At 41.8% G+C, this 22,762-nt stretch overlaps 1 protein-coding gene across 2 annotated transcripts; it reads left to right on the top strand.

Moving 5' to 3' along the window:
* Nucleotides 1-1,098: 1,098 nt before the first annotated feature.
* Nucleotides 1,099-21,282, top strand: bcap31 (B cell receptor associated protein 31). Of its 2 annotated transcripts, none has more exons than XM_073470822.1 (8): nucleotides 1,099-1,206; nucleotides 3,667-3,765; nucleotides 6,630-6,730; nucleotides 7,059-7,203; nucleotides 10,020-10,155; nucleotides 14,835-14,961; nucleotides 16,493-16,593; nucleotides 20,163-21,282. In XM_073470822.1, exons 2-8 carry the CDS (start codon nucleotides 3,674-3,676, stop codon nucleotides 20,187-20,189), a joined length of 729 nt encoding a protein of 242 aa, XP_073326923.1. In that variant the 5' UTR covers nucleotides 1,099-1,206; nucleotides 3,667-3,673; the 3' UTR covers nucleotides 20,190-21,282. The 2 variants fall into 2 exon arrangements, with proteins under 2 accessions (XP_073326923.1, XP_073326925.1); XM_073470824.1 differs by having other exon boundaries at nucleotides 1,106-1,206; nucleotides 3,630-3,765.
* The last annotated feature ends 1,480 nt before the right edge of the window (nucleotides 21,283-22,762 follow it).

The following is a 22,762-nucleotide window of genomic DNA, read 5'->3' as shown; positions in this document are numbered from 1 at the left end:
AATAGTGTTACATGATACTGTAAGAAAGACGTAAAGTGAAGGCTCTGTGAAACTTCTGTGTTGTCATGGCAGCCGGTTGTTCGTTTATGTTAGTGGACTTCATTTCTAAACATTAGCTGCTGTTGCTCTGCTAATGAAGCTCGTGATGTCTCTAGAAAAAGCTTCAAGTTGGAGTTTTATTGTTAGAATAATCTCTGACACACACACGCACACACACACACACACACACACTATCATACACTCACTGTATTTAAAGTGAATTATTCTCTCTGCAGTTACGAGTGAATCCATCTTTAAACACTTATTGATGACGATATCAAGCTTCACTTTTGGATCTTTATTGTATTTTTAGTTCAGTGTGTTGTTTTGCTCTCAGCGTGTGAAACTGCTGCTGTTATGATTTATTCCTCAGATCAATGAAGAAGTCTGCACATATTAATAATTCAACCAGTCTGACCAGTAACACGAGCGCAGTGGTCACAGAGAGACAGGGAGATGGCTTGGTTCATGGAAAAACAGTCAGAGTGAGATGTCTGTTTTCATCCTCCTTGAGTTGAGAGGTTTTCTGCGGACAGTGTCGCCCTCTGCTGGTCAGGAGAGGAACTGCGCCGTGTGGTGTGATTACTAATCTTAATGTGTGTGTGTGTGTGTGTGTGTGTGTGTGTGTGTGTGTGTGTGTGTGTGTTTGTTTCCCTTGTGTGTTATTGTGAAATAGTAATTATTGTTCTGCACGTTTGTAAGAAAGAAAGCGGAGCGCGTCACCAGACCTCCTACAAGACGCTCAGTTTTAAGCCTCCATCAGAAGAAACTGTGTAAAGCTGCAGAAACGTGTTTCATGAATATTTTTATTTATTTGTGTAAAAAAAACAACTATCACACTAAACGTCTGTTGTGCTGACGTCACCTCCACAGCTCAGGTGATCGCTTCGTGTTTGTTTCTGTTTTCACATCAAAATGTCAATAAAGCTCTTTGAACGAGAATTCATGACGTGTGACGCAATGAGTTGTCACGTACTGACTCCTCCCATCTGTGTCGCTGTATCCAATCACGTGCCGGGGCCGGGATGAGCTGGCATTAAACGCCGGAAGTGTTTACAACGGGAAGCTATGCTAACAGGCTAATATCCTGCCTGAGCCGAGTGTGTGAAGCTGAACAGCAGCTTGTGTCTGAGTCTCTCTGAGTTTGTGTCTGCGGGAGCTGCTGAGGTGAGTCTGACTAATCACTGCTGCCTGCTGTTAGCGCACAGTCCTCCAGCTAACATCTGCTAACTGCTTTAGCTTGCTAACTTTTAACTAGTTTGTTAGTTAGCCGGCGCGAAGTTATCGTCATGTTGTCATGAACCAGCAGCTGCGACACAAATTAAAACACCACATACAACTGAGAAGCTGTTGTCCAACATATGGACACACAGGTTCTGTTAAACGACCCGACAACAAAAACTTTTCCAGTAAGTAGACGGAGCCTGTAAGCTAGCTGGCTAACTCGGCTTCCAGGAATACACGGAGAAGTGAAGTTAGCATGTTAGCTAGCTCAGGTGCTCTGTCTTCCTCCTGACGTTAGCAGGCTCGTTCTGTTCCAAGTTGGATGTTTGAAAATATTCAGTAAAAATAATAAACGATTATCAGCTGATGTAGCTCGTTAAACTTTAGCAGTGGACACGATTTAATAACGAGTTCGGTTGGTTTGTGTTTATGAGACAGATTAACATTTGTTTCAGTGAGTAGTCGAGCCTGTTTCATGTGGTCGTAAAGAGTGAATCCACATTTTTACTTTTGCTCCACAGATGTAGAAACATGCGAAGGAACCAGCTGATTGTCGTGTAATTAGAGTTGTCATGTGAAGAGTCAGACATGTCGAGCTGTGGGGTTTCTGCACTGTAACGCGTGTTGGCAGCAGTTGCAGCTGTGTTGCAGCAGACTGGGAGCTGACACTCCCCTCCAGCACCGACTGTTCATAACAGCTAACAGCAGGTCAGCTGACACTGGCAGCACATGAAGGACGGGATGGACAGTTCGGCCTTAGAGAATAATAACAAGGGGTCGACTGATGTGGGCTCATGCTGATTACTAGAAATCAAGGAGACTGAAAACTGATATTTGGGACAGATGTACCAGTGTATACTCATATTGATAATACAATGACTGTTGAGGCAGAAACTGTGACTCCATCTGCAAAAAGGCCAATCAGACACTGTTTTATTTGAGACAGCTGAGGTGTTTCAGCGACACTTAACTCTCACAATGATCTGTTGGTCTGGAAACTTCAGCCTGGTGAACAAACCGAGGCTGGGAAACGTTAAGCTGCTGTCGGCCATGTTTATTGAACCAGAGCCACTCAGAGGGCCATTAGACAGACCCCCATCACCCCCCATCCCCCCCCCATCACCCCCCATCACCCTCATCACCCCCCATCACCCTCATCACCCCCCATCACCCTCATCACCCCCCATCACCCCCCATCCCCCCCCTCATCGCCCCCTCATCACCCCCCATCACCCCCTCATCACCCTCATCACCCCCCTCGCTCTCTCCATGCAGAGGGTCCACTCAGGGAGTTGGTTGACTTACTTATATCTGTGTCTGTATCAGCTGTTGGTTTTTAAACAAGCTGTAGGTTTAGTTGCTGTTGCACTAAACAAAGGACTGATACACTGTTTTTCTATTTATGGTTCAAGCCTGAAGGACAGACGACTGTTCATAAGACGACGTGTTGCCAAACTCATCAGTGAGATTGCAAATCTGATTTAATGTCTTTGGATCGATTTAGGACAGAATAATGATTGTTTAAAGGTTAAAAACACAGTGAGTCAGTTCAGATAGTGTTTGTGTGTAAATGGGTCAGAATATTAGACTGTAAATATAATTCATCTGCAGCCTCTCTGACATCATCAGCAGACAGAGCTGAGAGGATTCATCACTAATCAATCAATCAATCAATCAATCAATCAATCAATCAGTCGTTTCTCAGCCAGTCGAAAGATTCTCTGCTTCTATGTGAAGATTTTCGTTCTTTCTTTGATGGTGACCTGAATGTTTTTGTGTGTTGGACTGATGGCAACACATTAAGTTACCAAACTGCATTCTGGGAAAATGTAATTGGCATTTTGAGACTAAACGGATTATTCCAGTTCAGCCTGAGAGGAATGTGTTGGTTTGGTTCTGTGTTCACATGAACACGTCGCTCTTTCTCTGCTGCTGCTACAGTTCATCACCATCAGATGTCGTCGGAGCTCCTCGTACAGACGAGTTTGTAAAGGATGAAACGCGGTTCAGACGAAGCTGCTGACATTTTGTTAAACATTCAGCTTCTGGAAGGATTCAGGCCTCATTTGTTTTTCTTTATCATCTTTAATAATTCAGAAGGAATTGATAATAAATGATCTTCTGTTGTAATCTGATTTCAAATTTAAGATACTGTGAGCTCACTAAACTGTTAAAACACAAGTCAGTCATGAATTTTTAAGATGAATAGTCTGAAAGATGATTGTGACGATTTAATGATGTTTCTGTTCTTTCCACACGGCGCTGCTCCGTGTTTGTGTTTATGATGATTGTTTCTTAGACCGTGTTCGACCTCTCGCTCTGCGGCACACATTTATTGATCTGTGGTTGTTCTCACCTGGGCCCAGGTGTGTTCTGTGACACCTGCCTGTGCTTCCTGTTCAGTGTCAGGATGAGTCTGCAGTGGACGGCGGTGGCCACCTTCCTCTACGCTGAGGTCTTCTTCGTGCTGCTGCTCTGCATCCCCTTCATCTCACCCAAGAGGTGCGTTCACACCCGTCCCTCTACACAACACACACACCTCCGTCCCTCTACACAATACACACACCCGTCCCTCTACACAACATAGGAGCAGTCTGTAGGTTAAAGGAGCAGTCTGTAGTTTTAAAGGAGCAGTCTGTAGGTTAAAGGAGCAGTCTGTAGTTTTAAAGGAGCAGTCTGTAGTTTTAAAGGAGCAGCCTGTAGTTTTGTTGAAGAAATGTTAATGAGCAGAGAAAGATCTTCAAACAAACTAAATAAACAAACTCTCTTTATTTTCATGACTGAATAAACAAACGGACCTTAAAGGAAAACACAATTTATACTGGTTTACTTTGTTTATATGTGGCGGACCCTGCCACCTCCCTATCTTTAATCAGTGTTCAAGGACCTTATTTTCCTCTGAGAACAGCTGGTTTATTCACTGATGGAGGTGAAGAAGAACTACATAATGCATCTTTAAGTAAAAGCATGTTAGTATTACTGTTGTAGATATTTTAAAAAGTTGATTCTGAATATTTGAAAAGTTCCTTTTTACAGTATTGATCCTTCAGTACGATTGGTTTGCCTCACAGCCCCGCCTCCTTCAGCAGTAAATTAAATTAGATGCTGTCGTTATTGAAACAAAGTTCACAGGCCTCGTTATATTTATCTTGTAATGTTAATCTACATTTCTGTGGCTTAGCATATGAATATTTTTAAAGCTCAGTATATCGTGACAACACTAGTTTGTATCATCAGCAAGCTGAACTTTAAGTATCAAAAGTATCAGAACTCATTCTGCAGCAACACGTCAGTGTTTTATCATGGTACAGTCTGCACAGCAGGAGTAGAAGTACAAAGTGGTGTGAAGTAAAGATACTCAAGTGAAGTACAAGTATCTTGATTTTGTACTCAAGTACTTTACTTTATTAAGTTACATTCCAGGACTGCTGATCACATTTACACTGCGCCTGATATGAAGCTAACATAAATATCAAACATGAAGTTAAAACACGAGTGACACTAAACGGCACCAATAAAGAACATTAATGTCTCATATCTGGACTTGTCTCATGCTGCAGAACGCTGAGGCTACGAAGTAGTTTAAATTCTCCAGGACCTGAAACGGACTTCAAGGACGCGTTCAGATTCTTCAGCCCTCGTTTAAAAAATAAATGTATCTGCTGCCTCGTTGTTCAGTGTAGTTACTTTACTGTCGCATGTTGAACAGTAACTGTAATCTACAGTTAACGCAGCACTTCTGTGTGTGTGTGTGTGTGTGTGTGTGTGTGTGTGTGTGTGTGTGTGTGTGTGTGTGTGAGTGTGAGAGAGTGATCACATTAAAACTCATCAGACCTCCTGACTGAAAACTGAGCCGCTGATTAACTGAGAACAGAGGCGGCACTGATCCCAGAGCTGATGTCTCACTGGTTCTTCTCACTGGTTCTGTTCCTGAACGTTTCCACTGTGACCTGATCAGAAACACTGAGAGGATCAATCAGAACATCAGATATGTGATCAGATCAAACCTTTAATCAGACGCTGCTGGAGAAGAAGACGTTCAGTATGAACTCAAACGACATGCTCCAGTTTATCTGTATTTATTTAAAGTTATCAACCAAAAAACCTTTTATTTTAATATAATTGTTCAATGTAAAAGAGTTGTTGTAATTAATATAATTAATTAATAATCACGATCATATAAACCACCTCACATAAGTTGTGAAGACATGAGCAGTATAAACATTTAACTCCCAGTTCCTCCTTTTAAACTGAACGTACCTGTTTGGTATCTGATTTAATTTAAATGTTCATATTGTCCTGATGATTTCTGTCTCTTTAACTTTAAGAGGCTCGTTAAACATTTAATGTCTCAGTGAATCTGATCCTCACAAAGTGTCAGTGTTTGTTGAGCTGAATCTCAGGAATGGGTCAACTACACTTCCCAGAGTGCACCAGCAGCAGCAAACTGGCTGCTGGTTACTTGATCAGTCATTGTGACTGATTTGGAGCACCTGTGATGACATGGAGGATCTCAGTCATTCAGAGAAACAAACTTCAGAGAGAAGAAGCGCCAAGTTCACTCAAAGGTTCAGTCTAAAGACGCCAATGGTCGGTGAAATGTTTATTTAATTTCATGGTGTTTGAAATGCTGCTCAATATGTTCAGGTTTATGTTAACTGTAGATTGGTTAAGGAACACATTGCAGCAGTGACTTCATTGATTTGTGGTAAATGAGTTTGTGCTAAAACAATATATCATTTTGAGTTTGGAAAATTAGTATAAGGTACAAAAGGATAATACAAAGTTAAAAATGTTAAAATTCTGTTAAATGTTAAAACTTTACTAAAAATTTGGGAAATTCATTTAAAATGCTTAATTGAATATTAAAGTTCATTTGAAATGTTTAGTTAAATGTTTGGATTCATTTAAAATGTTTAATTAAATGTTTGAATACATTTAAAATGTTTGAATTCATTTAAAATATTTAATTGTTTGAATTCATCTAAAATTCATTAAAAATGTTTAATTAAAATGTTAACTTTTGTTTCTGTCTTTAAAGGTTTAAAACCTAATTAACTGAAAAGACCAATCGACTGACAAAGCCAAAAGGAAAATAAAAGATTGAGTCAGAAATTTGAGTTGTCCCTGTGTCCTTTGGAAATTGAACTGGAGGAGAACTTGACAGTGTTTGTTCAGTCCGTCCACCAGATGGAGCCACAGTCTCAGTTCATCGTGTGTCCATCTGTCCTGTGTGTGTGCGCACTTTATTAATGTGTGCGCACTTTATTAATGTGTGCGCACTTTATTAATGTGTGTGTACTTTATTAATGTGTGTGTACTTTACTAATGTGTGTGTGTTTTCTGCTGTGTCGTCACGTGATCAGGTGGAACAAGATCTTCAAATCTCGGATCATCCAGACCATCGCTCTCTATGGAAACACTTCGTTCATGGTGGCCATCGCCATCCTCGTCTTCCTGCTCATCGGTATGTGTGTGTGTGTAGTTGTACTTAGTTTCCATGATAATAATAAACAACTTTATTTATACAGCACCTTTTTAAAACATGATGATTTCAGAATAAAATATATTTTTTTGTTGGAAGTTTTTCCAAATGTGAAGCAGAGCGGTCACCTCCGACCTCCAGCTGTGAGCTGGAAGCTGCCATCGCTCCAGACTGTTAAAGGGTTTTATATCAGTAAAGGCAGAAAACACAAAGTACAAATGACCTCAGATTGTAGGATACAGAATGATGATTGTGTGTGTGTGTGTGTGTGTGTGTGTGTGTGTGTGTGTGTGTGTGTGTGTGTGTGTAGATGCTTTCCGTGAGGTGAGGAAGTACAGCGTGACGGAGAAGGTGGATCTGACCAACAACCCAACGGCCATCGAACACATCCACATGAAACTGTTCAGAGCTCAGAGGAACGAATACATCGCCGGCTTCGCCCTGCTGCTCTGCCTGTGAGAGACACACACACACACACACACACACACACACACACACACACACACACACACACAGCAACAGGCAGACTGATCTAAATGCAGAGGAATTTTACAGTAGGATGGAAGGAATGAGCAGCTGTGTGTTACTGGAAACACACACTGAGCTCTGTCCAAACAGGATCAGGCTGCAGGACTGTACAGTGACTCTGAGGTGTGAATCTGTCTTGCTCCCTGGTTGGTTGACCCCTCAGACGGGGTCAAACACGATTTAAACCTGATTGGTTTCAGACGTCTGTGACTTGGCGTCTTGTTATTGGACGACAGCTTGTTGTTGGGCTGACAAGTTACTGACTAATCAAAGATCTTCACTAGAAACCAAACTGACTTATTAGGAAACAAACGAAGCAAAGACACAGTAACCTCAACATCACCAGACTCCCTTAACAAATGTGGTGATTTAGGAGTTGTTGAGTTAAAACAAACTTTCTAACGTTGTGAAACTCTGTCTCTGACTAATTCTGACTTATTTGGGTCGTCTTGTAAATGAACCTTCTCCAGTACCACAGTGTTCATCAATAATGAAAACAATCGTTCAGCAGTGTTCTAGATCATCTGTTACAGGAATCAATAAATCAGCTACTTGAGAGTCGTCTGACTTTGGAGAGTCAGGTCGACGTGTGGTCGGTCCGTCTGAGCTTCAATAAACCTTCTGTGATGAGTTCAGTGGATGTTGGCAGTGTGCGGCCTGTAGGGGGCAGCAGCAGCGTTGGATCGGCCCGGTCAGTACCGGTCTCTGTCCGGTGTTCAGCCAGCAGCAGCTGCTCGGTGACTCACCCGCAGCGCTGCAACATGTGATGCAGCAGCTGCTGTTACATAGAATCCAGGAGGAAGTTCTCCAGCGTTTAGACCGAGCCCTCCACAGACGGTCTGCTGTGATGTGACTCAAAGGGAGTTTGTGGAAAGGCTGAAGTGTCGGCAGCTGATCAGATTATTTCAGGCCTGTGAATGGACTGACAGCCATATTTGGGTCATAGGGGATCATCTGCTGCTCCGCACGTCTCAGAGTTTTTCACTAAACGAAGGTGAAGTGCTTCAGACTCCAGAGTCTCCAGAGAGACGTCTGTGATGCAGGTGCACAACATCCTCCTGTGTGTTTGATTAAAAACTTGGGCTGCACAGTTTATAGTTTCAGCAGCGACACCGTGATGTGCACATGTGGACGTGTGATCTCAAGTAGAGCAAATGAACTCAAACACGCTGTGCTGCAGCTTTATTGCAACTTGATGCAAAAGCAGAACTGTCAGCTGTCGTTGTCTCTGACAGGAGACTCTGATAAAACATACTTCAGTCTGATGTGAGGGTCACGGATACAGCGGAGGTTGTTGCTTGTGAGTGACCTGCAGACTCTTCATGCACAGCCGACCACAATCGTTCTTGATCAGGTCATCAGACAAAGTAGTGTCTGATTTGGTTGTTTGATAAACTGACTCCTGCCATCACGTCAGTCTCTCGAGAAGGATTCATACTGTCCACACGGAGCTCTTCAGGGCTGTCGGGAGGAGTTTCCTGTTTTTTTTTTCTTATCACAGAAAACAATATATTGCAATGTTGGGTTTTTTCCAAACACTACAGTGAGCAGCTGTTTGAGGAAATTACTGAACTTTTTGTGACTATGAAACTAAACAGCGATGCAACATTAAAACCACCGACTTAATATTGTGCAGCCGAAATGGCTCTGACCTTTCAAGGTATGATCATGAGACCTCTGGGGTGTCCTGCCGTGTCTGGCACTGAGACGTTTGTTTGTGGATGTTGGACCTCCCTGAATCAGACTTGTTCCAGATTGGTATCTGGGGAATTTGTTGTGTTGTCGTTCCTGAGCAGTTGTTGTTGTGTGTCAGGGCGAGGCTTCCCAGCAGGACATCATCAGTCAGTGGTTTTAATGTTGGACTGATCAGTGTTTTTAAAGGTTTACACACACACACACACACACACACACACACACACACACACACACACACACACACACACACACACACACTGGCTGGAATTGGGGCAGTTATCTGTTGTTTTATGCCCCCGCAGGGTTTGAATTGCAGCCCCGCCCACTCCTGCTGTGACTCACTGTTGCATCACAGCCTGTCAGCGGCACACACAGCATGTACGACACGTACCACACACACACATCAGAAAGGTCAGGGATAACTCAACATGTGTGTGTGTTGCTGTTCGGTGGTGTGATGTGGTGTTGTAACAAGATGGATCAATAATCTGATCATGATTGAAAAACTGTGACAGGATGTGATGTTTGTGGAGTGTTCCCGTGTTTTCTTTCTGTTTCTCTCTGTCAGATTGAGATTGATTTTCACTGCAGATAATAAAAGTAATCAGTGAGTTGACTCGCTGCAGCAGGTCGTCCAGTCAGAACTCAGTCCGGACCCGTCAGTATTGTTATCAGCAGCCTGTTCTGTCTCAGCTGAGAGATGAAAATACAACACTGATTTGAATTAAATGTGTTGATTAAAATTTGAGTTAGAGAAAGTTTGAGTGGCCTGATGACTTCCTGCTTTTATTCTTAGTTCCTGGTTGCTATCGCTGCTCTGTGGAAGCTCATTTCCACCAGTTAGAGGAAAAAATAAGGAACAAATATTCACATAATAACGAGCTACAGAGTCAAAATGATCATAACAAAAGCAGAAATTGAGATAAAAAGTCAGCAGTAGAGCCGAGTCGAAGGAAACGCTTCAGTTTCTTTATTCCAGTTGTTAGATTTGTGTCCAACGACAGGATGTTAAGTTGTGTGTTCACGTGTTTCTTCTGTCTGTGTGCAGGCTGCTGCGTCGTCTTGCCACTCTGCTCTCCCAGCAGGCCTCACTCATGGCCTCCAACGAAGCTTTCAAGAAGCAGGCAGAGGGCGCCAGCACCGCCGCCAAGAAATACATGGAGGAAAATGAGCTGCTGCAAGAGGTGGGACGCACACACACACACGCACACCTTCACTCACCTTCTCAGTCGTATTCAGAGAAAACACTGTGCAGAGTCTCTGAACACGACCAGCTGAGCAGCAGAGAGTCAGAAAGAGGCAGATTTCCCTCAAGAGCTGAGATTCATCAGGTGACACACACATGATGGATCCTGTTGATCTGTCGCTGCTGGAGGTGGAAATAAACATCTGATTCAAAACCAGTTCAATATGTCAACTTTAGAGGTGAAGAAACATCGTATATCTGCTGCAAACTAGACAAAATAATCAGTTATTGTAGGTTTAATTATATAAGGGATATAATTACGAGACTCACTTGTTAAAAGACAAAATGACACATGAGCGGTTCTTTAAAATCTGTTTTTTGTTGTTTAGAAAGGCTGAAAATAAAAATAAAATAAAAACAGCCTTTTCATATTTCTGCTATTTCTTTGATTCTCTACTCCACCAGCTGGGGGCAGCACTGATCTACAGCTGCTGAGCTCAACATAAATAAACACCAAAATATTCACACACACACACACACACACACACAGCCTGTGTAACTCATTCACAATGTGGAGACACACACATACACACTCTGTGGTAATCTGACCTGGGTTTGTCGGAGGTGAAGAGATCACCAAGTCCTCTGCTGCTAAAAGGAGAAATTGCTTCATCTGCATGTGACACACACACTCACTCTCTCTCTCTCACACACACACACAATCACACACACACACACACACACACAAACACACACACACACTCTCTCTCTCTCACACACACACACACAATCACACACACACACACACAAACACACACACACACACACTCGGTTGATTCATGATTTCCAGATAAATGTTTACTGGTGTTATTGCAGTGAGTTTTGGCAGCGATGTGAATTCGTATTAATGAATGAACTGAAATGGTTTAAAGGTTTCAGCGGCTCTGACCTGACGTTATGTTGGAGTGTGAGCTCAGCGTTACTTTAATAATATAAACTTAATCTAAACGTTCGTATATATAACGCAGCTCAAAGTATTTTGCAAAACAAAAAGGAAAAGACGGGTTGAACAGAAGAGCTGCAACCGTTAATCGATCAGTTCTGATAATGGTTTAGTCGGTTTGAGAAACTTTAAGAAAAGAAGAAGTCTCCTGTCAGCTCGGAAAACATGAATATTTTCTGGATTCTTCCCTCTGATTAAAACTAACTGAATATCTTTGGGTGGTTTTTTTTTTTTGGGCTTTGACATTTTTCATTAATTAATTTCACATTTCTGCATTTGAATCTATTTCAGCTGTCGACATCATCACAGCACTTTCTGCAGGAAATTAACATCCTGTCACTCGTCCATACAGGCCTCGCACTCCTGACTGCATCCATCTCCAAACTCCACCTTATCGTTGTAAATAGATACATCTGTGTGTGTGTGTGTGTGTGTGTGTGTGATGAATCCATCTTGGAGCCTAGAAGGTCAGTCATGTGAAGCTGCAGAGTTCTGCAGGAACATACACGTGACTGATAGTCGTCTCTATTTTTGATGTGGTGTAATTTCCCTGCACACACACACTTACACACAGTTGTGTCACCTTCAGTGTGTGTGTGTGTGTGTGTGTGTGTGCGAGCTGACATGTCATCAGACAGTGTTACATGTTGCTGTGAAGGCTGATAACATGATCTTCCCTCTGACGTTCACGTCACGTCTCTGAAACGCTGAACACATCAAACAAAAACAGGTTTCAACTTGATTAATTAGTTAAATTCGACTGATGGATTTATCTTGATGTGAAACGGACCCGAGCTGTTTGTCACAAACAAGAACAGACTGTCAACCTGTTCAGAAACGGCCTGAAAACAATTCTCTGAAAATCATTTGCGTAGATCTCTGCAACTACAAGGTCTATAAAGAAATCTTGGTACCAAAATAAAAGTCACACTCGTGAGATTCCTGCAGAGGTCCAATGATCTCACTGGGTCAGAGTAAATAAAATATTTAGTTTTAATTTTCTGAATGATGCAGTCGGAGCCTGAAACCTGTAGAAAACCAGAGCACAACATCTGAACAGGAGTGATGCTGGTAAAGTGCAGCAGAGCAAAGTTAGAGATTTTAGTTGAGTCATATTTAGTTTGAATAATTAAATGTAGCATTTTAGATTTCTCACGTGAAACTTCTGTATTTTGTCCTGCACATCACGGCCGGTACTCATCCACCTAAATACAACAGTTTTTTGCCTTGAAGCTGTCGAGTCTCAGCTGTTTGTGACACATCGTTAGTAACGTGAGCATCAAATACTTGACCGCTAACGCAGCGTGTGGACATTTTGTTGCTTTTGCTTTGGTTGCTCAATGTTAGAATTTTGTTTTTGTTTAGGTAAAAATAGTTGTGATGTGCTTTTAGCTGAGCTTCTCATTCTGTGGTATGTTGCTACAGGATTAGCATGCCCTTTTATGGTGTGTGGTGTAATATGCCACCTCTGTACAGGGGGCGCTACAGCTCCAGGATCATCATGTTTAGTTTGTTGTTATCTCAGCGTTCAAGCTTCCCACCCGAGGACGTTACAACTGGACAGTGCTGGTGACGGAGCTCCGTTCGCTCCTATGAACGCTGCTCAGTGAGGCTTTGAGGCGTGAGCGGTACCTGGTGATGTGCTGCCCTGTTTGTTTGTTTGTTTGTTTGTTTGAAGGATAATTTCGACAGGTGGCCAATTCTTGCATATTGCACTTTTTTAAATATAGTGTGTTTCCTGTAAGAATAATATACACACATGTTGTCGTGTGTGCAGGTGCGTAGCTACAGACTGGTTTATCATTCTTTATTTTAAAATGGTAATCCTGAATGTATCTGTAATCTAATTACACTTAATCCAGTTACATGTATTCAGTTACTTCCAAACCTGATTTTACTACAACCACCACTTTTACTGACAATACTTTAACTACATTTTCCTGATTATACTTTTACTACAGTAATGTGTAATAAGTAAGTACTTAATGCAGGATTTGTACTTGTAACAGAGTACATTTACAGAAGTAAAGTAATCTGAATACTTCCTCCTCTCTGCTGTTTGTTGGTGAACTTCTCGGGCTGGTTAATGTGTGTGAGTGATAGTTTCTCGAAGGTTAAAGGTCGAGTGTTTCCCGTCCAAACTGTTCACATGAAGTTAATTATTACTGTAAAGTGTCACAGAGGTGTAGCTCGAGCTCTGTGGTGTCGTCTGCTCTGTGGTCCCGGGTGATTGAGGATCCTTGTGGACTTTCTGAACCTGAGACCTCGTGCTGTTGGATTCAGTTCAGAACTGTAAAACCAGGTTTTATGGCCGAGCCTCTTCAGTTAAAGGTCTGAGGCCCGGCAGCTGCTTCGCTCCGTCACTGAGTCACTTCACCAGCTCAGCTCACGTTCGCTGCTTCAGTCCGATGAATTCCTGAAATTTCTACTTTTCTGATTTTCTTTACTGACGTCTGAGCTGTTTCAGCTTCGCTCTGATTCACTGGTGGAGAAACACGAGCTGCTTCATCCGACTGTTTTCATTTGTCATTAAAACATGTTGTTTCCTCGATGACATAAACTGACAGACTGTAGAGGAAAGTAATCAAATGTCTGTAGTCACAGTGCCACTGACAGCTGTAAATACCACATGCTCCTCTTTCTCACACACACTCTCACACACACACACACACACACACACACACACACACACACACACACACACACACACACACACACACACACACACACACACAGTAATCAGGAGGTGAGCAGTAACACGAGACAAAGAAAAAAACTGAAGTTTCCCTCCAAAATCTGAACACTGGGAGTTTTGACATGTGGAGACACAAAGTTTGAGGCCCAGTTTATTCTCCACTGGGCTGAACCAGTAAGACCATTTCATGACAGCGATACTTCCTAAAAATCCTCAATCTTTTCTTGCTTTTAGATTAAAAGATCTGAGAACTTTCACTTTTATTGAACCAACCTTTCTTCAGAAAAATCAGCCAATCAGAATGCAGGATTTCTGCTGCTGCAGTATAAAATACTGCCACACAGAGCAGCTATCGCTGTGACATCACGACTGAGAGGTGAAGAGGCGTTTGGTATGAACACCTGTTGGTCCCTGAGTGGGCGGGGTCAAACCAATCACCAACCAGAAACAAATGTCAACAGCAGACGATTAAATTCCTCCAGGTCTCGTCAGGTGATCTCAGCATTTAGTTTCTTCTTCTTCTCCTTCGTCGTCGTCTTCAGACAAGTTCTGCTCTGTGAGCCAATACCGGACAATAAGTTCCCTCTGAAACTACATTTGTTAAAGTTCAGGGTCGTTCAGACGGTCGTGTCAAATACAGCCGAGATTAAAGAAAGTGAACAAATCAGACAAATCTTCAAGATCAATATAAACCCCATTAGATCACCTTTAGTAACGTCTCACATGTGAGCGCCTAAATGATCAGCAAATGAAAAAGTAGTTTGTAACTGAGAAACCTCACCTGTGCAGACGGTCTCCACAGGTGCAGCTCTGACTGAACTGTTGCATCAGGTGGAAATATTCAACCTCTGTTCTGCTTCATTTTACACACATTGTCTCCAAATCCAGCCGCAGACGTTGTTACATTTCTGATGACAAACACCATGAGCTGATATATCGTAAGTTACACTTTGTCTGTTTTTTGTCCCTGTTTCAATAGAAACTGCGTGACGCTGGTATCGATGTGCCAGAGGCCGGAAAGAAGGGAGCAGGACCACAGGAGGAGAACAAGGTTCTGAAAGGGGAGGTGAAGACCCTGAAGGAGGAGCTGGACACCACCAAGAAAGGTAAGGAGGAGGAGGTGGAGGAGGTGGAGCAGACTGTAAAAGATGAGGAAGAGTAGGACATCTGAAGTCTTCTTCTTCTTTGATCATAAAGATCATTTGTGCTTTTGTTTCATCTTGTCGTATATTCAGTGGCGATGCAGTTGAAGATGTTTGAAGAAAAGCTCCGCCGATACTGTCTTAGTTGTATAACAAATTTATTACAATAAGTTCAGTATCGTATACAAGTAACACGTTACTTGGAGAGTCTCCAGCCGAATAATGAAACTCTGCCGACAATATGTTGACAGCTCCTTATATACCGAGCTTGCTTTGGTCAAAAACTTAGTTATATCATAAGGTTCATATTAAGAGAGGGACAGAAGAACAGTAGAGGCATCTCTTGTAGGGTGCTCACCACACTGTCCTTCAGCTCTGACCCAGAGCCTCCATGGCTCTGCTGATCTAATTATGTCAGTATCCTGGTACCCCTAACTAAATAACCTCCAAATCAGGAAGGCCCAAACAGCAATTAACATTCCAATATATTCTCCTACTACGAACCATTTGTATACGTATGCTGCATCTAACAGCAGACACCTCAATCTCTTAGATTATTGTAATGAAAAGTATTTATGATTTAAAGCCAAAGACGACACACAGCTGCTAGAAGATGAGATCACGTCAGCCTGTTTCCACCTCTTCACTGGTTGTCAGTCGAGACTTTATCCTTCACGGTTATTACTGAACTGTTCTTATCTTATGAGCCACAGCCTCATCATCGGGCCGGGCTCTGCTGTCCTGGTCCTGGTTCAGGACTAAAGCAGACCTGGTTTAACAGTCCCCTCTGAACTACCTGAAGATCTGAGAGAAACTGCAGAATTGGTCCCTTCTTATAAAGCACTTCTCATAACTTCTCTCTTGGGACACTTCCAGTGAACATGAACCTAATTTAAGAGGAGAAAAAACGTATAAATGATATCGAACATTTTAAAGTTCGGAGTCTCTCCGTCAGCGCTCACTTTCTCACTGAGGTGTCGGCGGGTTGTGCTTGTGTTTTTTTCGTCTTTTCATTATCGATTGATCAGTTGAGTATTTTCTTGATTAATCGATTAGTTGTTTGGTCTTTAAAATGTGATAAAATGGTGAAAATCACCGAGGTAGGGATGAGAAAAGAGATGGCAACAATGTCGTAATTGAGTTGAATATTTATACATTGAAAAATGTGGAACAAGTTCAGCCGCAAAAATCATGTAATAAAAATGATAAAGAATTTATTATTGTTGGAGGAGGAGTTTCCAGAGACAAGAGGAGCTGAAACTAGCTAAACTGTGATAAATGTAAAAGTCTTATATACAATATTTCCCTTTGAACTGTAGTGGAGTGATGCCTCGAGTAAAGTACAGTACTCTGTGTTTACAGTACTCAGTGTTTACAGTACTCAGTGTTTACAGTACTCTGTGTTTACAGTACTCTGTGTTTACAGTACTCTGTGTTTACAGTACTCGGTGTTGATGTATTTAGTTACATTAAACTGCTGGTTGATGTTTCGCAGCTCTGCAGAAGTCTGACAGTGACGTTCGTGCAATGAAGAAACAGGCAGAGAATCTGACGGTGGAGTACGACAGACTGCTGGACGAGCACAGCAAACTGCTGGTAACACACACACACACACACACACACACACACACACACACACACACACACACACACACACACACACACAGACCTCGTGCTCTAAATCTGGTTTTACATTTGACACAAACGTGTCGTAATATCTGTAATAAACCAGTTGTAGTTGAACAAGATAATGTCTGTCAGAAAAAGGTTTATTTATGATGATATTTTGTATAAAACAAAGTCTTCTACACGTGAATGTTTACTGGTTGTAGCTTCTCCTGTACGAGCAGTGACTTCCTGTTGTTCAGACCACGTATCACTAAAACACAGCAGCCTTCAACTTGCTTCAGGTCGTCTTCACTCTCGGCAAACGACTCAAACAGACCAATCACAGTTCTTCTTGTGTGCATGTGGTAACTCTAGCCTCGATGTCTAGTCCGTTGAGGAGGCACGTGTCTGCTGCGCTGTAAAATGTACAGCCGTAAATCAAGCTGGACTGATCTGAACACATGCAGAGCACGTTGAAGACACTCACACCCACGAACGTCCTCCTTTTAAGGTTTAATCAGATTTTATGCTTCACGCTGTTTTGTTTTTTTTACCGTGCAGCTGTGTGTCAGCGATGAAGTCATGATACAAATACGCGATCAGATTGAGTCATCGCACAGAGAAAAAAAGTTTCTGAAATGGCCCAAATATTAGATGAAGTGAAGAACCTAAACTCTCAGCTGTGTCTCTCCTGTCGCACTGTTGGCACGTGTCCACAGGATTTGTAGGTTGATTTGGTCTGTGGTGTTTTCTTCAGTAAAGACATTGACCATCAGACACTGGTGCAGGACATACTACACAAGTTTTTACCTGTTTCACATTGAAGCCCTTCTATGACCTACATGAGCAAACAAGACCTTCGGTCGGTACCGGGTCAGATTCTGACTTATGGGGGCTGGGAGAAAAAAAATCATAAAAGCACTAGAATCTGCTAAAAATGAAAGTTCCTTGTTGCTGCTTTAAGTAAACAGGGATGGTGCTAGCCTAGTGACAGTAAGGCTGTTACTAAAAGGAAAATCTGATGTCCTCATATATAAAAACACTTTTCTCAGATGTGATTTCCAGGAATTAGTATCTCATGATTGGGCCATTTTTTTAGAGTGCTATTTTGGGTGAATGCAAGGTCAGAGCTGGTGCAGGCCAGTGCAGCAAAGGGATATCACTACCCTGACATGATATATGGTGTTAGCTGTTGGATCTAGTGATGTGTTACACAGGAAGTGTTGTCTTTTCCTGGTTTTAAAGGCTCATCACAGTAAAGTGATGTCATTTTCTGAACTTGCAGACCGTGATTGAGTATTAACTTTAAACTTACACTGGAGGAGGTTTTAACATGGCTGTTATTTTTTTAAATGAACTGAGCAAAATAAGACGGACTCGAGCCAAATTTTGTCATGATGCTGCTGAACTTCGACCCAGATACCAGTACAGTCAGTTCTGGATCTGAACTGAACACTGGACCGACTGTCACACAGGGCACTGACACAGGTCATTTTGTCAGTCAGTAATCTTTGCTTTACTGAGCAGAGATTAATTTCTAATTTACTAATTTTGTAACCTAGTTTTACTAAACTCTGATTAGAGCTAATCTTAGGTTAAAATAATCCTTGTTGGTCCAGCCCAGCCTTTGACATAATATGAACACAAAGAGATTGCTGATCAATAATCATCAGTGATGTGGAGATAATGACAACGTACCAACAGTCATCCCTAAACAAACAAAATTGCACAATATCAATATCGAGGTATTTGGTCAAAAATGTTGTCATCCAGTCTGAGTATATCGAGCTTTAGTGGAGATTTATTAGTAATCAGATGTATAATGTGTCCGAGATATAACCTAAAAATATTGTACCAAAGGAAAATTGATTGATCCGATTAGAAGTTGATCTATAACTCCTGACTGTGTGAGTGTAGGACGACCCTGTATCTCTCTGTTGACGTTATATTTAGGTGTGTGTGTGTGTGTGTGTGTGTGTGTGTGTGTGTGTGTGTGTGTGTGTGTGTGCGCGCGAGCAGCTGGTCCACCTTAAATCTGCCTCTTACACACACATGAAGGCAATTATGTAACATACCTAGAAATACATACATGTCCGCACGCTTGTGTACATGATACGTGGGCCAGGGTTGGGATCAGCTCGTGGTTTCGTGTTGGATCCGGTTTAACTCTTCATAATTTACAGCGACAGATTCTGACAGTCGTGTTGAAAAGTCTAAAAACAGCAAGACGAGTCATCAGCTGAAGACGGTCTTTGCTCCTATTGGTCAATGTCAACGATACGTCGTGGAAGACGAAACAATTCGGAGCCGCTAGTCTTTCTGTCCAGACATCATCATGAGATCAGGTCGCAGTATCCTTTTATTGATCCACAGAGGGGAAATGCAGGAAAATCTGAGTGATCAATCTTTGTTCCCCGAGCTCGAGTCAAACTCAGTAAAAGTTAAGACATTGTGTTAAAATGTTACTTTGCTAAAAGTGAAAGTCACTCGTATAAGTAGTAAGTAACTGATATTAACTGTACTTAAAAGTAGAAGTAAAATATATTTACATTAAATACTGCAGGTTGACTGATTTATTTATTTATTTATTTATTTTTTCCCTTGCTGCTAAAATGAATTGATCCATGTCATTCTAACTGACCAGCTCAGACATGTAGCTGCTGTTCGTGGCACTGCCTTGAACTGAATCACTTCATATATTAGAAATAAAACTTTGGAGTCATTATAGAAAACTTGACCTCCTCCAGCCAGTCTGTCCTGTGGGGTGCCACAAGGCTCCATCCTGTTCTGTTTACATGCTGCCTTTTAGGTAAAATCATCCAGGGTAAAAACTTCTCCCACCGCTGCTATGCTGACGATACTCCACTCTATATCCCCTAAAACCAAGCAATCAGCTAAATCTGCCTGGAAGGCATAAAACACTGGGTGGCTCAAAACTTCCTCCCACTGATTTGAAAACAAATCTGAAGTTGTTCTTTTCGGCCCCCCAGATTCCAGTTCATCAATTACTACCAATTCAGGTCCTCTGTTCATCAGTCTTCAGCCTTATATTAACGGTCTTATACCCCTAAACCTGCTAATAATCTGTGATTAACGCTGGTGAGTATTATCGCTTCTTTTAGATTTCACACAGGCCAATGACGGCTCCGCTCTTATCCACAGATTTTACAGAGTTTGTACCCATTTCAGTCAGCTGTAGCTTAAATGTTCTGCATGAATAAAATATACTTTAAAAAAATGTCTCTGATGCAGCGTGTAAAGTAACTAGTAACTAACTTTTTTAACAAGGCAATATTAGATTCTGATTGGACGAGGCGCTGGAGATTTATTTTCTGTTCTGCAGACGACCTACAGCGGTGACAACAACGTTCATCATGAAACATTCAGATTTTACTGAGACCATAGATATTTATTAAATGAGAAGTATTTACAATAAAGGTTAAAATGACCTGGAGTAAGACGCTGAGGCCGCTCACCTTCACACTGGATGCAATGACTACTTCGACCTGTCGGAGGCGCTCACGCTGTGTTTTTACCGCCCTGTTCCCTGTCTGCAGGCGAGCAGCGACAAGAAAACCGACTGAGAAGGACGAAAACAGTCTCCAGCTCCTCATCTTCATCTTCATCTTTCCTGTCCTCAACAAACTGTCTGCAGCTCCCGCTCAGCGTCCTGCTCAGCCACATGATGTCACTTCCTGTCTTCTGAATAGCTGATGTCACCAGGCTGTGATGGGTTCATTTCATGTGATTTATAAATGTTGGAGCTTCATCAGGAGAAAAAAATCTGACTGTGAGCTGTGTGTGAACGTTTCTTTCAAACTGAAGAGGTTTACTTTTTCTTGTTTCCTGTTCTGATCATTCCTGCTTCCTGCTGCTGGAGAGCAAAACAACCTGAACGTCTGACCAATCTCTGCAGCAACAGACGAGTTTCATTCCCAAACCAGAGACGTCCGCCCTCCTGTAGTGACGACTCAAATTAAAATATTGCACATTGTGGATTCAAATCACGGTTAAAACGTCTCCAAACAGCTTTTTTTCAGAAATAACGTCGTGAGTTTCAGGTTGTAAATTTATCCAAACGTCTGTGTTGCTTTTTTGAATTAAATCTCCTAAATTATGGACGATGTTTTTGTCTGACTGGTGTCTTTGCGACTCTACAGTGTGATCGATCGCAGCACTAAAGCTCAGATTCTCCTGTCGCTGTTGTCTTTGCTTCGATCACTTACTGGTTTGCAAATGTTCCCACAAGCTGTTCAGGACCGTCGGATAAATATTCTCCCAAATACAGAAAAATAAAAGATCCATCGGGTGTTTGTTCTGCTTGTACTCTGTTTTATCATAATTAAATAAACACGGTTGATTTGAACAGCAGCGCGTCCACATTGGTGTGAAATATTCAGTTCTTCATTTCTGTTTCGGTTCCTCCAGTTAATTTTTTTGTTTAAAGGGTTCGTGTCTTTTTGTTTTTGTGGCTTTGACTTTTTCTCCCTGGAGAACAACACACTTTCTGTTCAGTCCTCTTCGAACCATCTGAAACATCCTCCTGAGTTGTTTGAGATGTTTTTCTGAAAGAGGACGACGTCTGTTGTTTTCTGGAGACTAAATATCTCAGTTAATGTCCTCAGTCTGTAACCCTGCCTGCAACTGTGGTCAATTAAACATGTTGTGTTAACGAGATTTAATCTGTTTGTTTTGTTTCTGGACAGTTTGAATTGAATGTGAGGAACTGTGTTTAGTCTGAAGTTTGTCTGGTGCAGATATCAGTATATCTGCTGATGATCTATATATTCAGTATATATACATCACATATATCCTCGAATGCTGTTCAAACACTTGTGATGAAGAAATGTAACACTTTACAGTTTAAAGACACTTTATCTTCACTGGTACTTCAGTAATTCTAAATCAACCCGCCGTCTTTTTCTGCGTTATAATCTCTAAAAACAAGTTTTCATATCGGTGCATGTCAGACCGTGAATATGCTGATTAGGCCTGGGCTGATTATTAAATATTATCAAATATCAAACAGCTGTTAATCTTCATCTTCTGGCTTTTATTTTGATAAGAAAAAAAAATGCATGCAGAATTGTCTTGAGGCAACGCACGTTGATATTTGGGAGGTAACTGCAGGTCAACTGGTCAGATGTGGCAGCATGCAGGCAGCTTTAACACAAACATGGAGGACTTAGCCAGCTGATTTGAACGAGGCTGCATGTCGTCTTTGCTGTAAGCTCATTAACTGTACAGAGCAACACCACACATCTGCAGTGTCACTTCAGAGTTTATCACCCAGCGCAGAATGAGCGACGACAATGTTGTCTATCACATATTTGGGCAGAACAATATCGAGATGTCAAATTTGGGATCCGCTGATACCAGCAGCCTCCTGATGTATCGGTCAGGCTGTCGTGGAAACATGAAATAATGAAGCCAAACTTAATTTTTCTATTTATGATAAGTTAACATCAGTCACTCGTCACGTTGTGTCATTATCTCAAAGTCAAACAGAAACAGCTTCGCAGCCACTGAAGGACTGAAACGTCACTGTGGGGTTTTTGTTTTTCTAAATTACTTTCATGTTTCTTTTTGAAATAGAAGCTGAGCTGAGTGCAGCTGAAGCCTCAGAGCCTCGGCTTCAGCTTGTGTTCATTTGATTAACTGAGAATGTTAAAGCACAGAAGTGCCTTCAGGCTGCTCTTGTTGGTCTCTTGTAGTTGATATTCGGCCTCTCGCTCGAGCACCACTTTCTGTTCTTCCCTCTGACCCGGCAGAAGCTCAGACTTCCTCTGATCCAGAGAGCAGAACAAAAGTTCACCTCGACTGTTCAGAACATCTGTTCACAAAAACCACCTTTGGTTTGAAAATCGTTTGTTACGTGATGGACAGGTTCACTGTTCAAACCTTCACATTGTCTTTATTGACAAAATGTTTCCAGTCTTCACTTTATATTCATGTGTCGTCTGGAAGCTGCACGTCTGATTATAATCAACCTGTTTACATCTGTTCCTTTGATTTTTATGTTCATGTATCATTTTTACTGTCTGCTCTCACCTGACAGAACGTTAAAGACAAAATATGTTTACTTCACTGTGGTCACGATGGCTGTTAAAGGAACAGTTCACATTAACAGTCACTCAGCCATCATCTCCTCCTGATG

Source organism: Pagrus major, chromosome 7, assembly GCF_040436345.1.
Source record: "Pagrus major chromosome 7, Pma_NU_1.0".
NCBI lineage: Eukaryota > Metazoa > Chordata > Actinopteri > Spariformes > Sparidae > Pagrus > Pagrus major.
The sequence above is the reverse complement of the archived record's forward strand: the minus strand, read 5'-3'. Positions and strand labels throughout refer to the sequence as shown.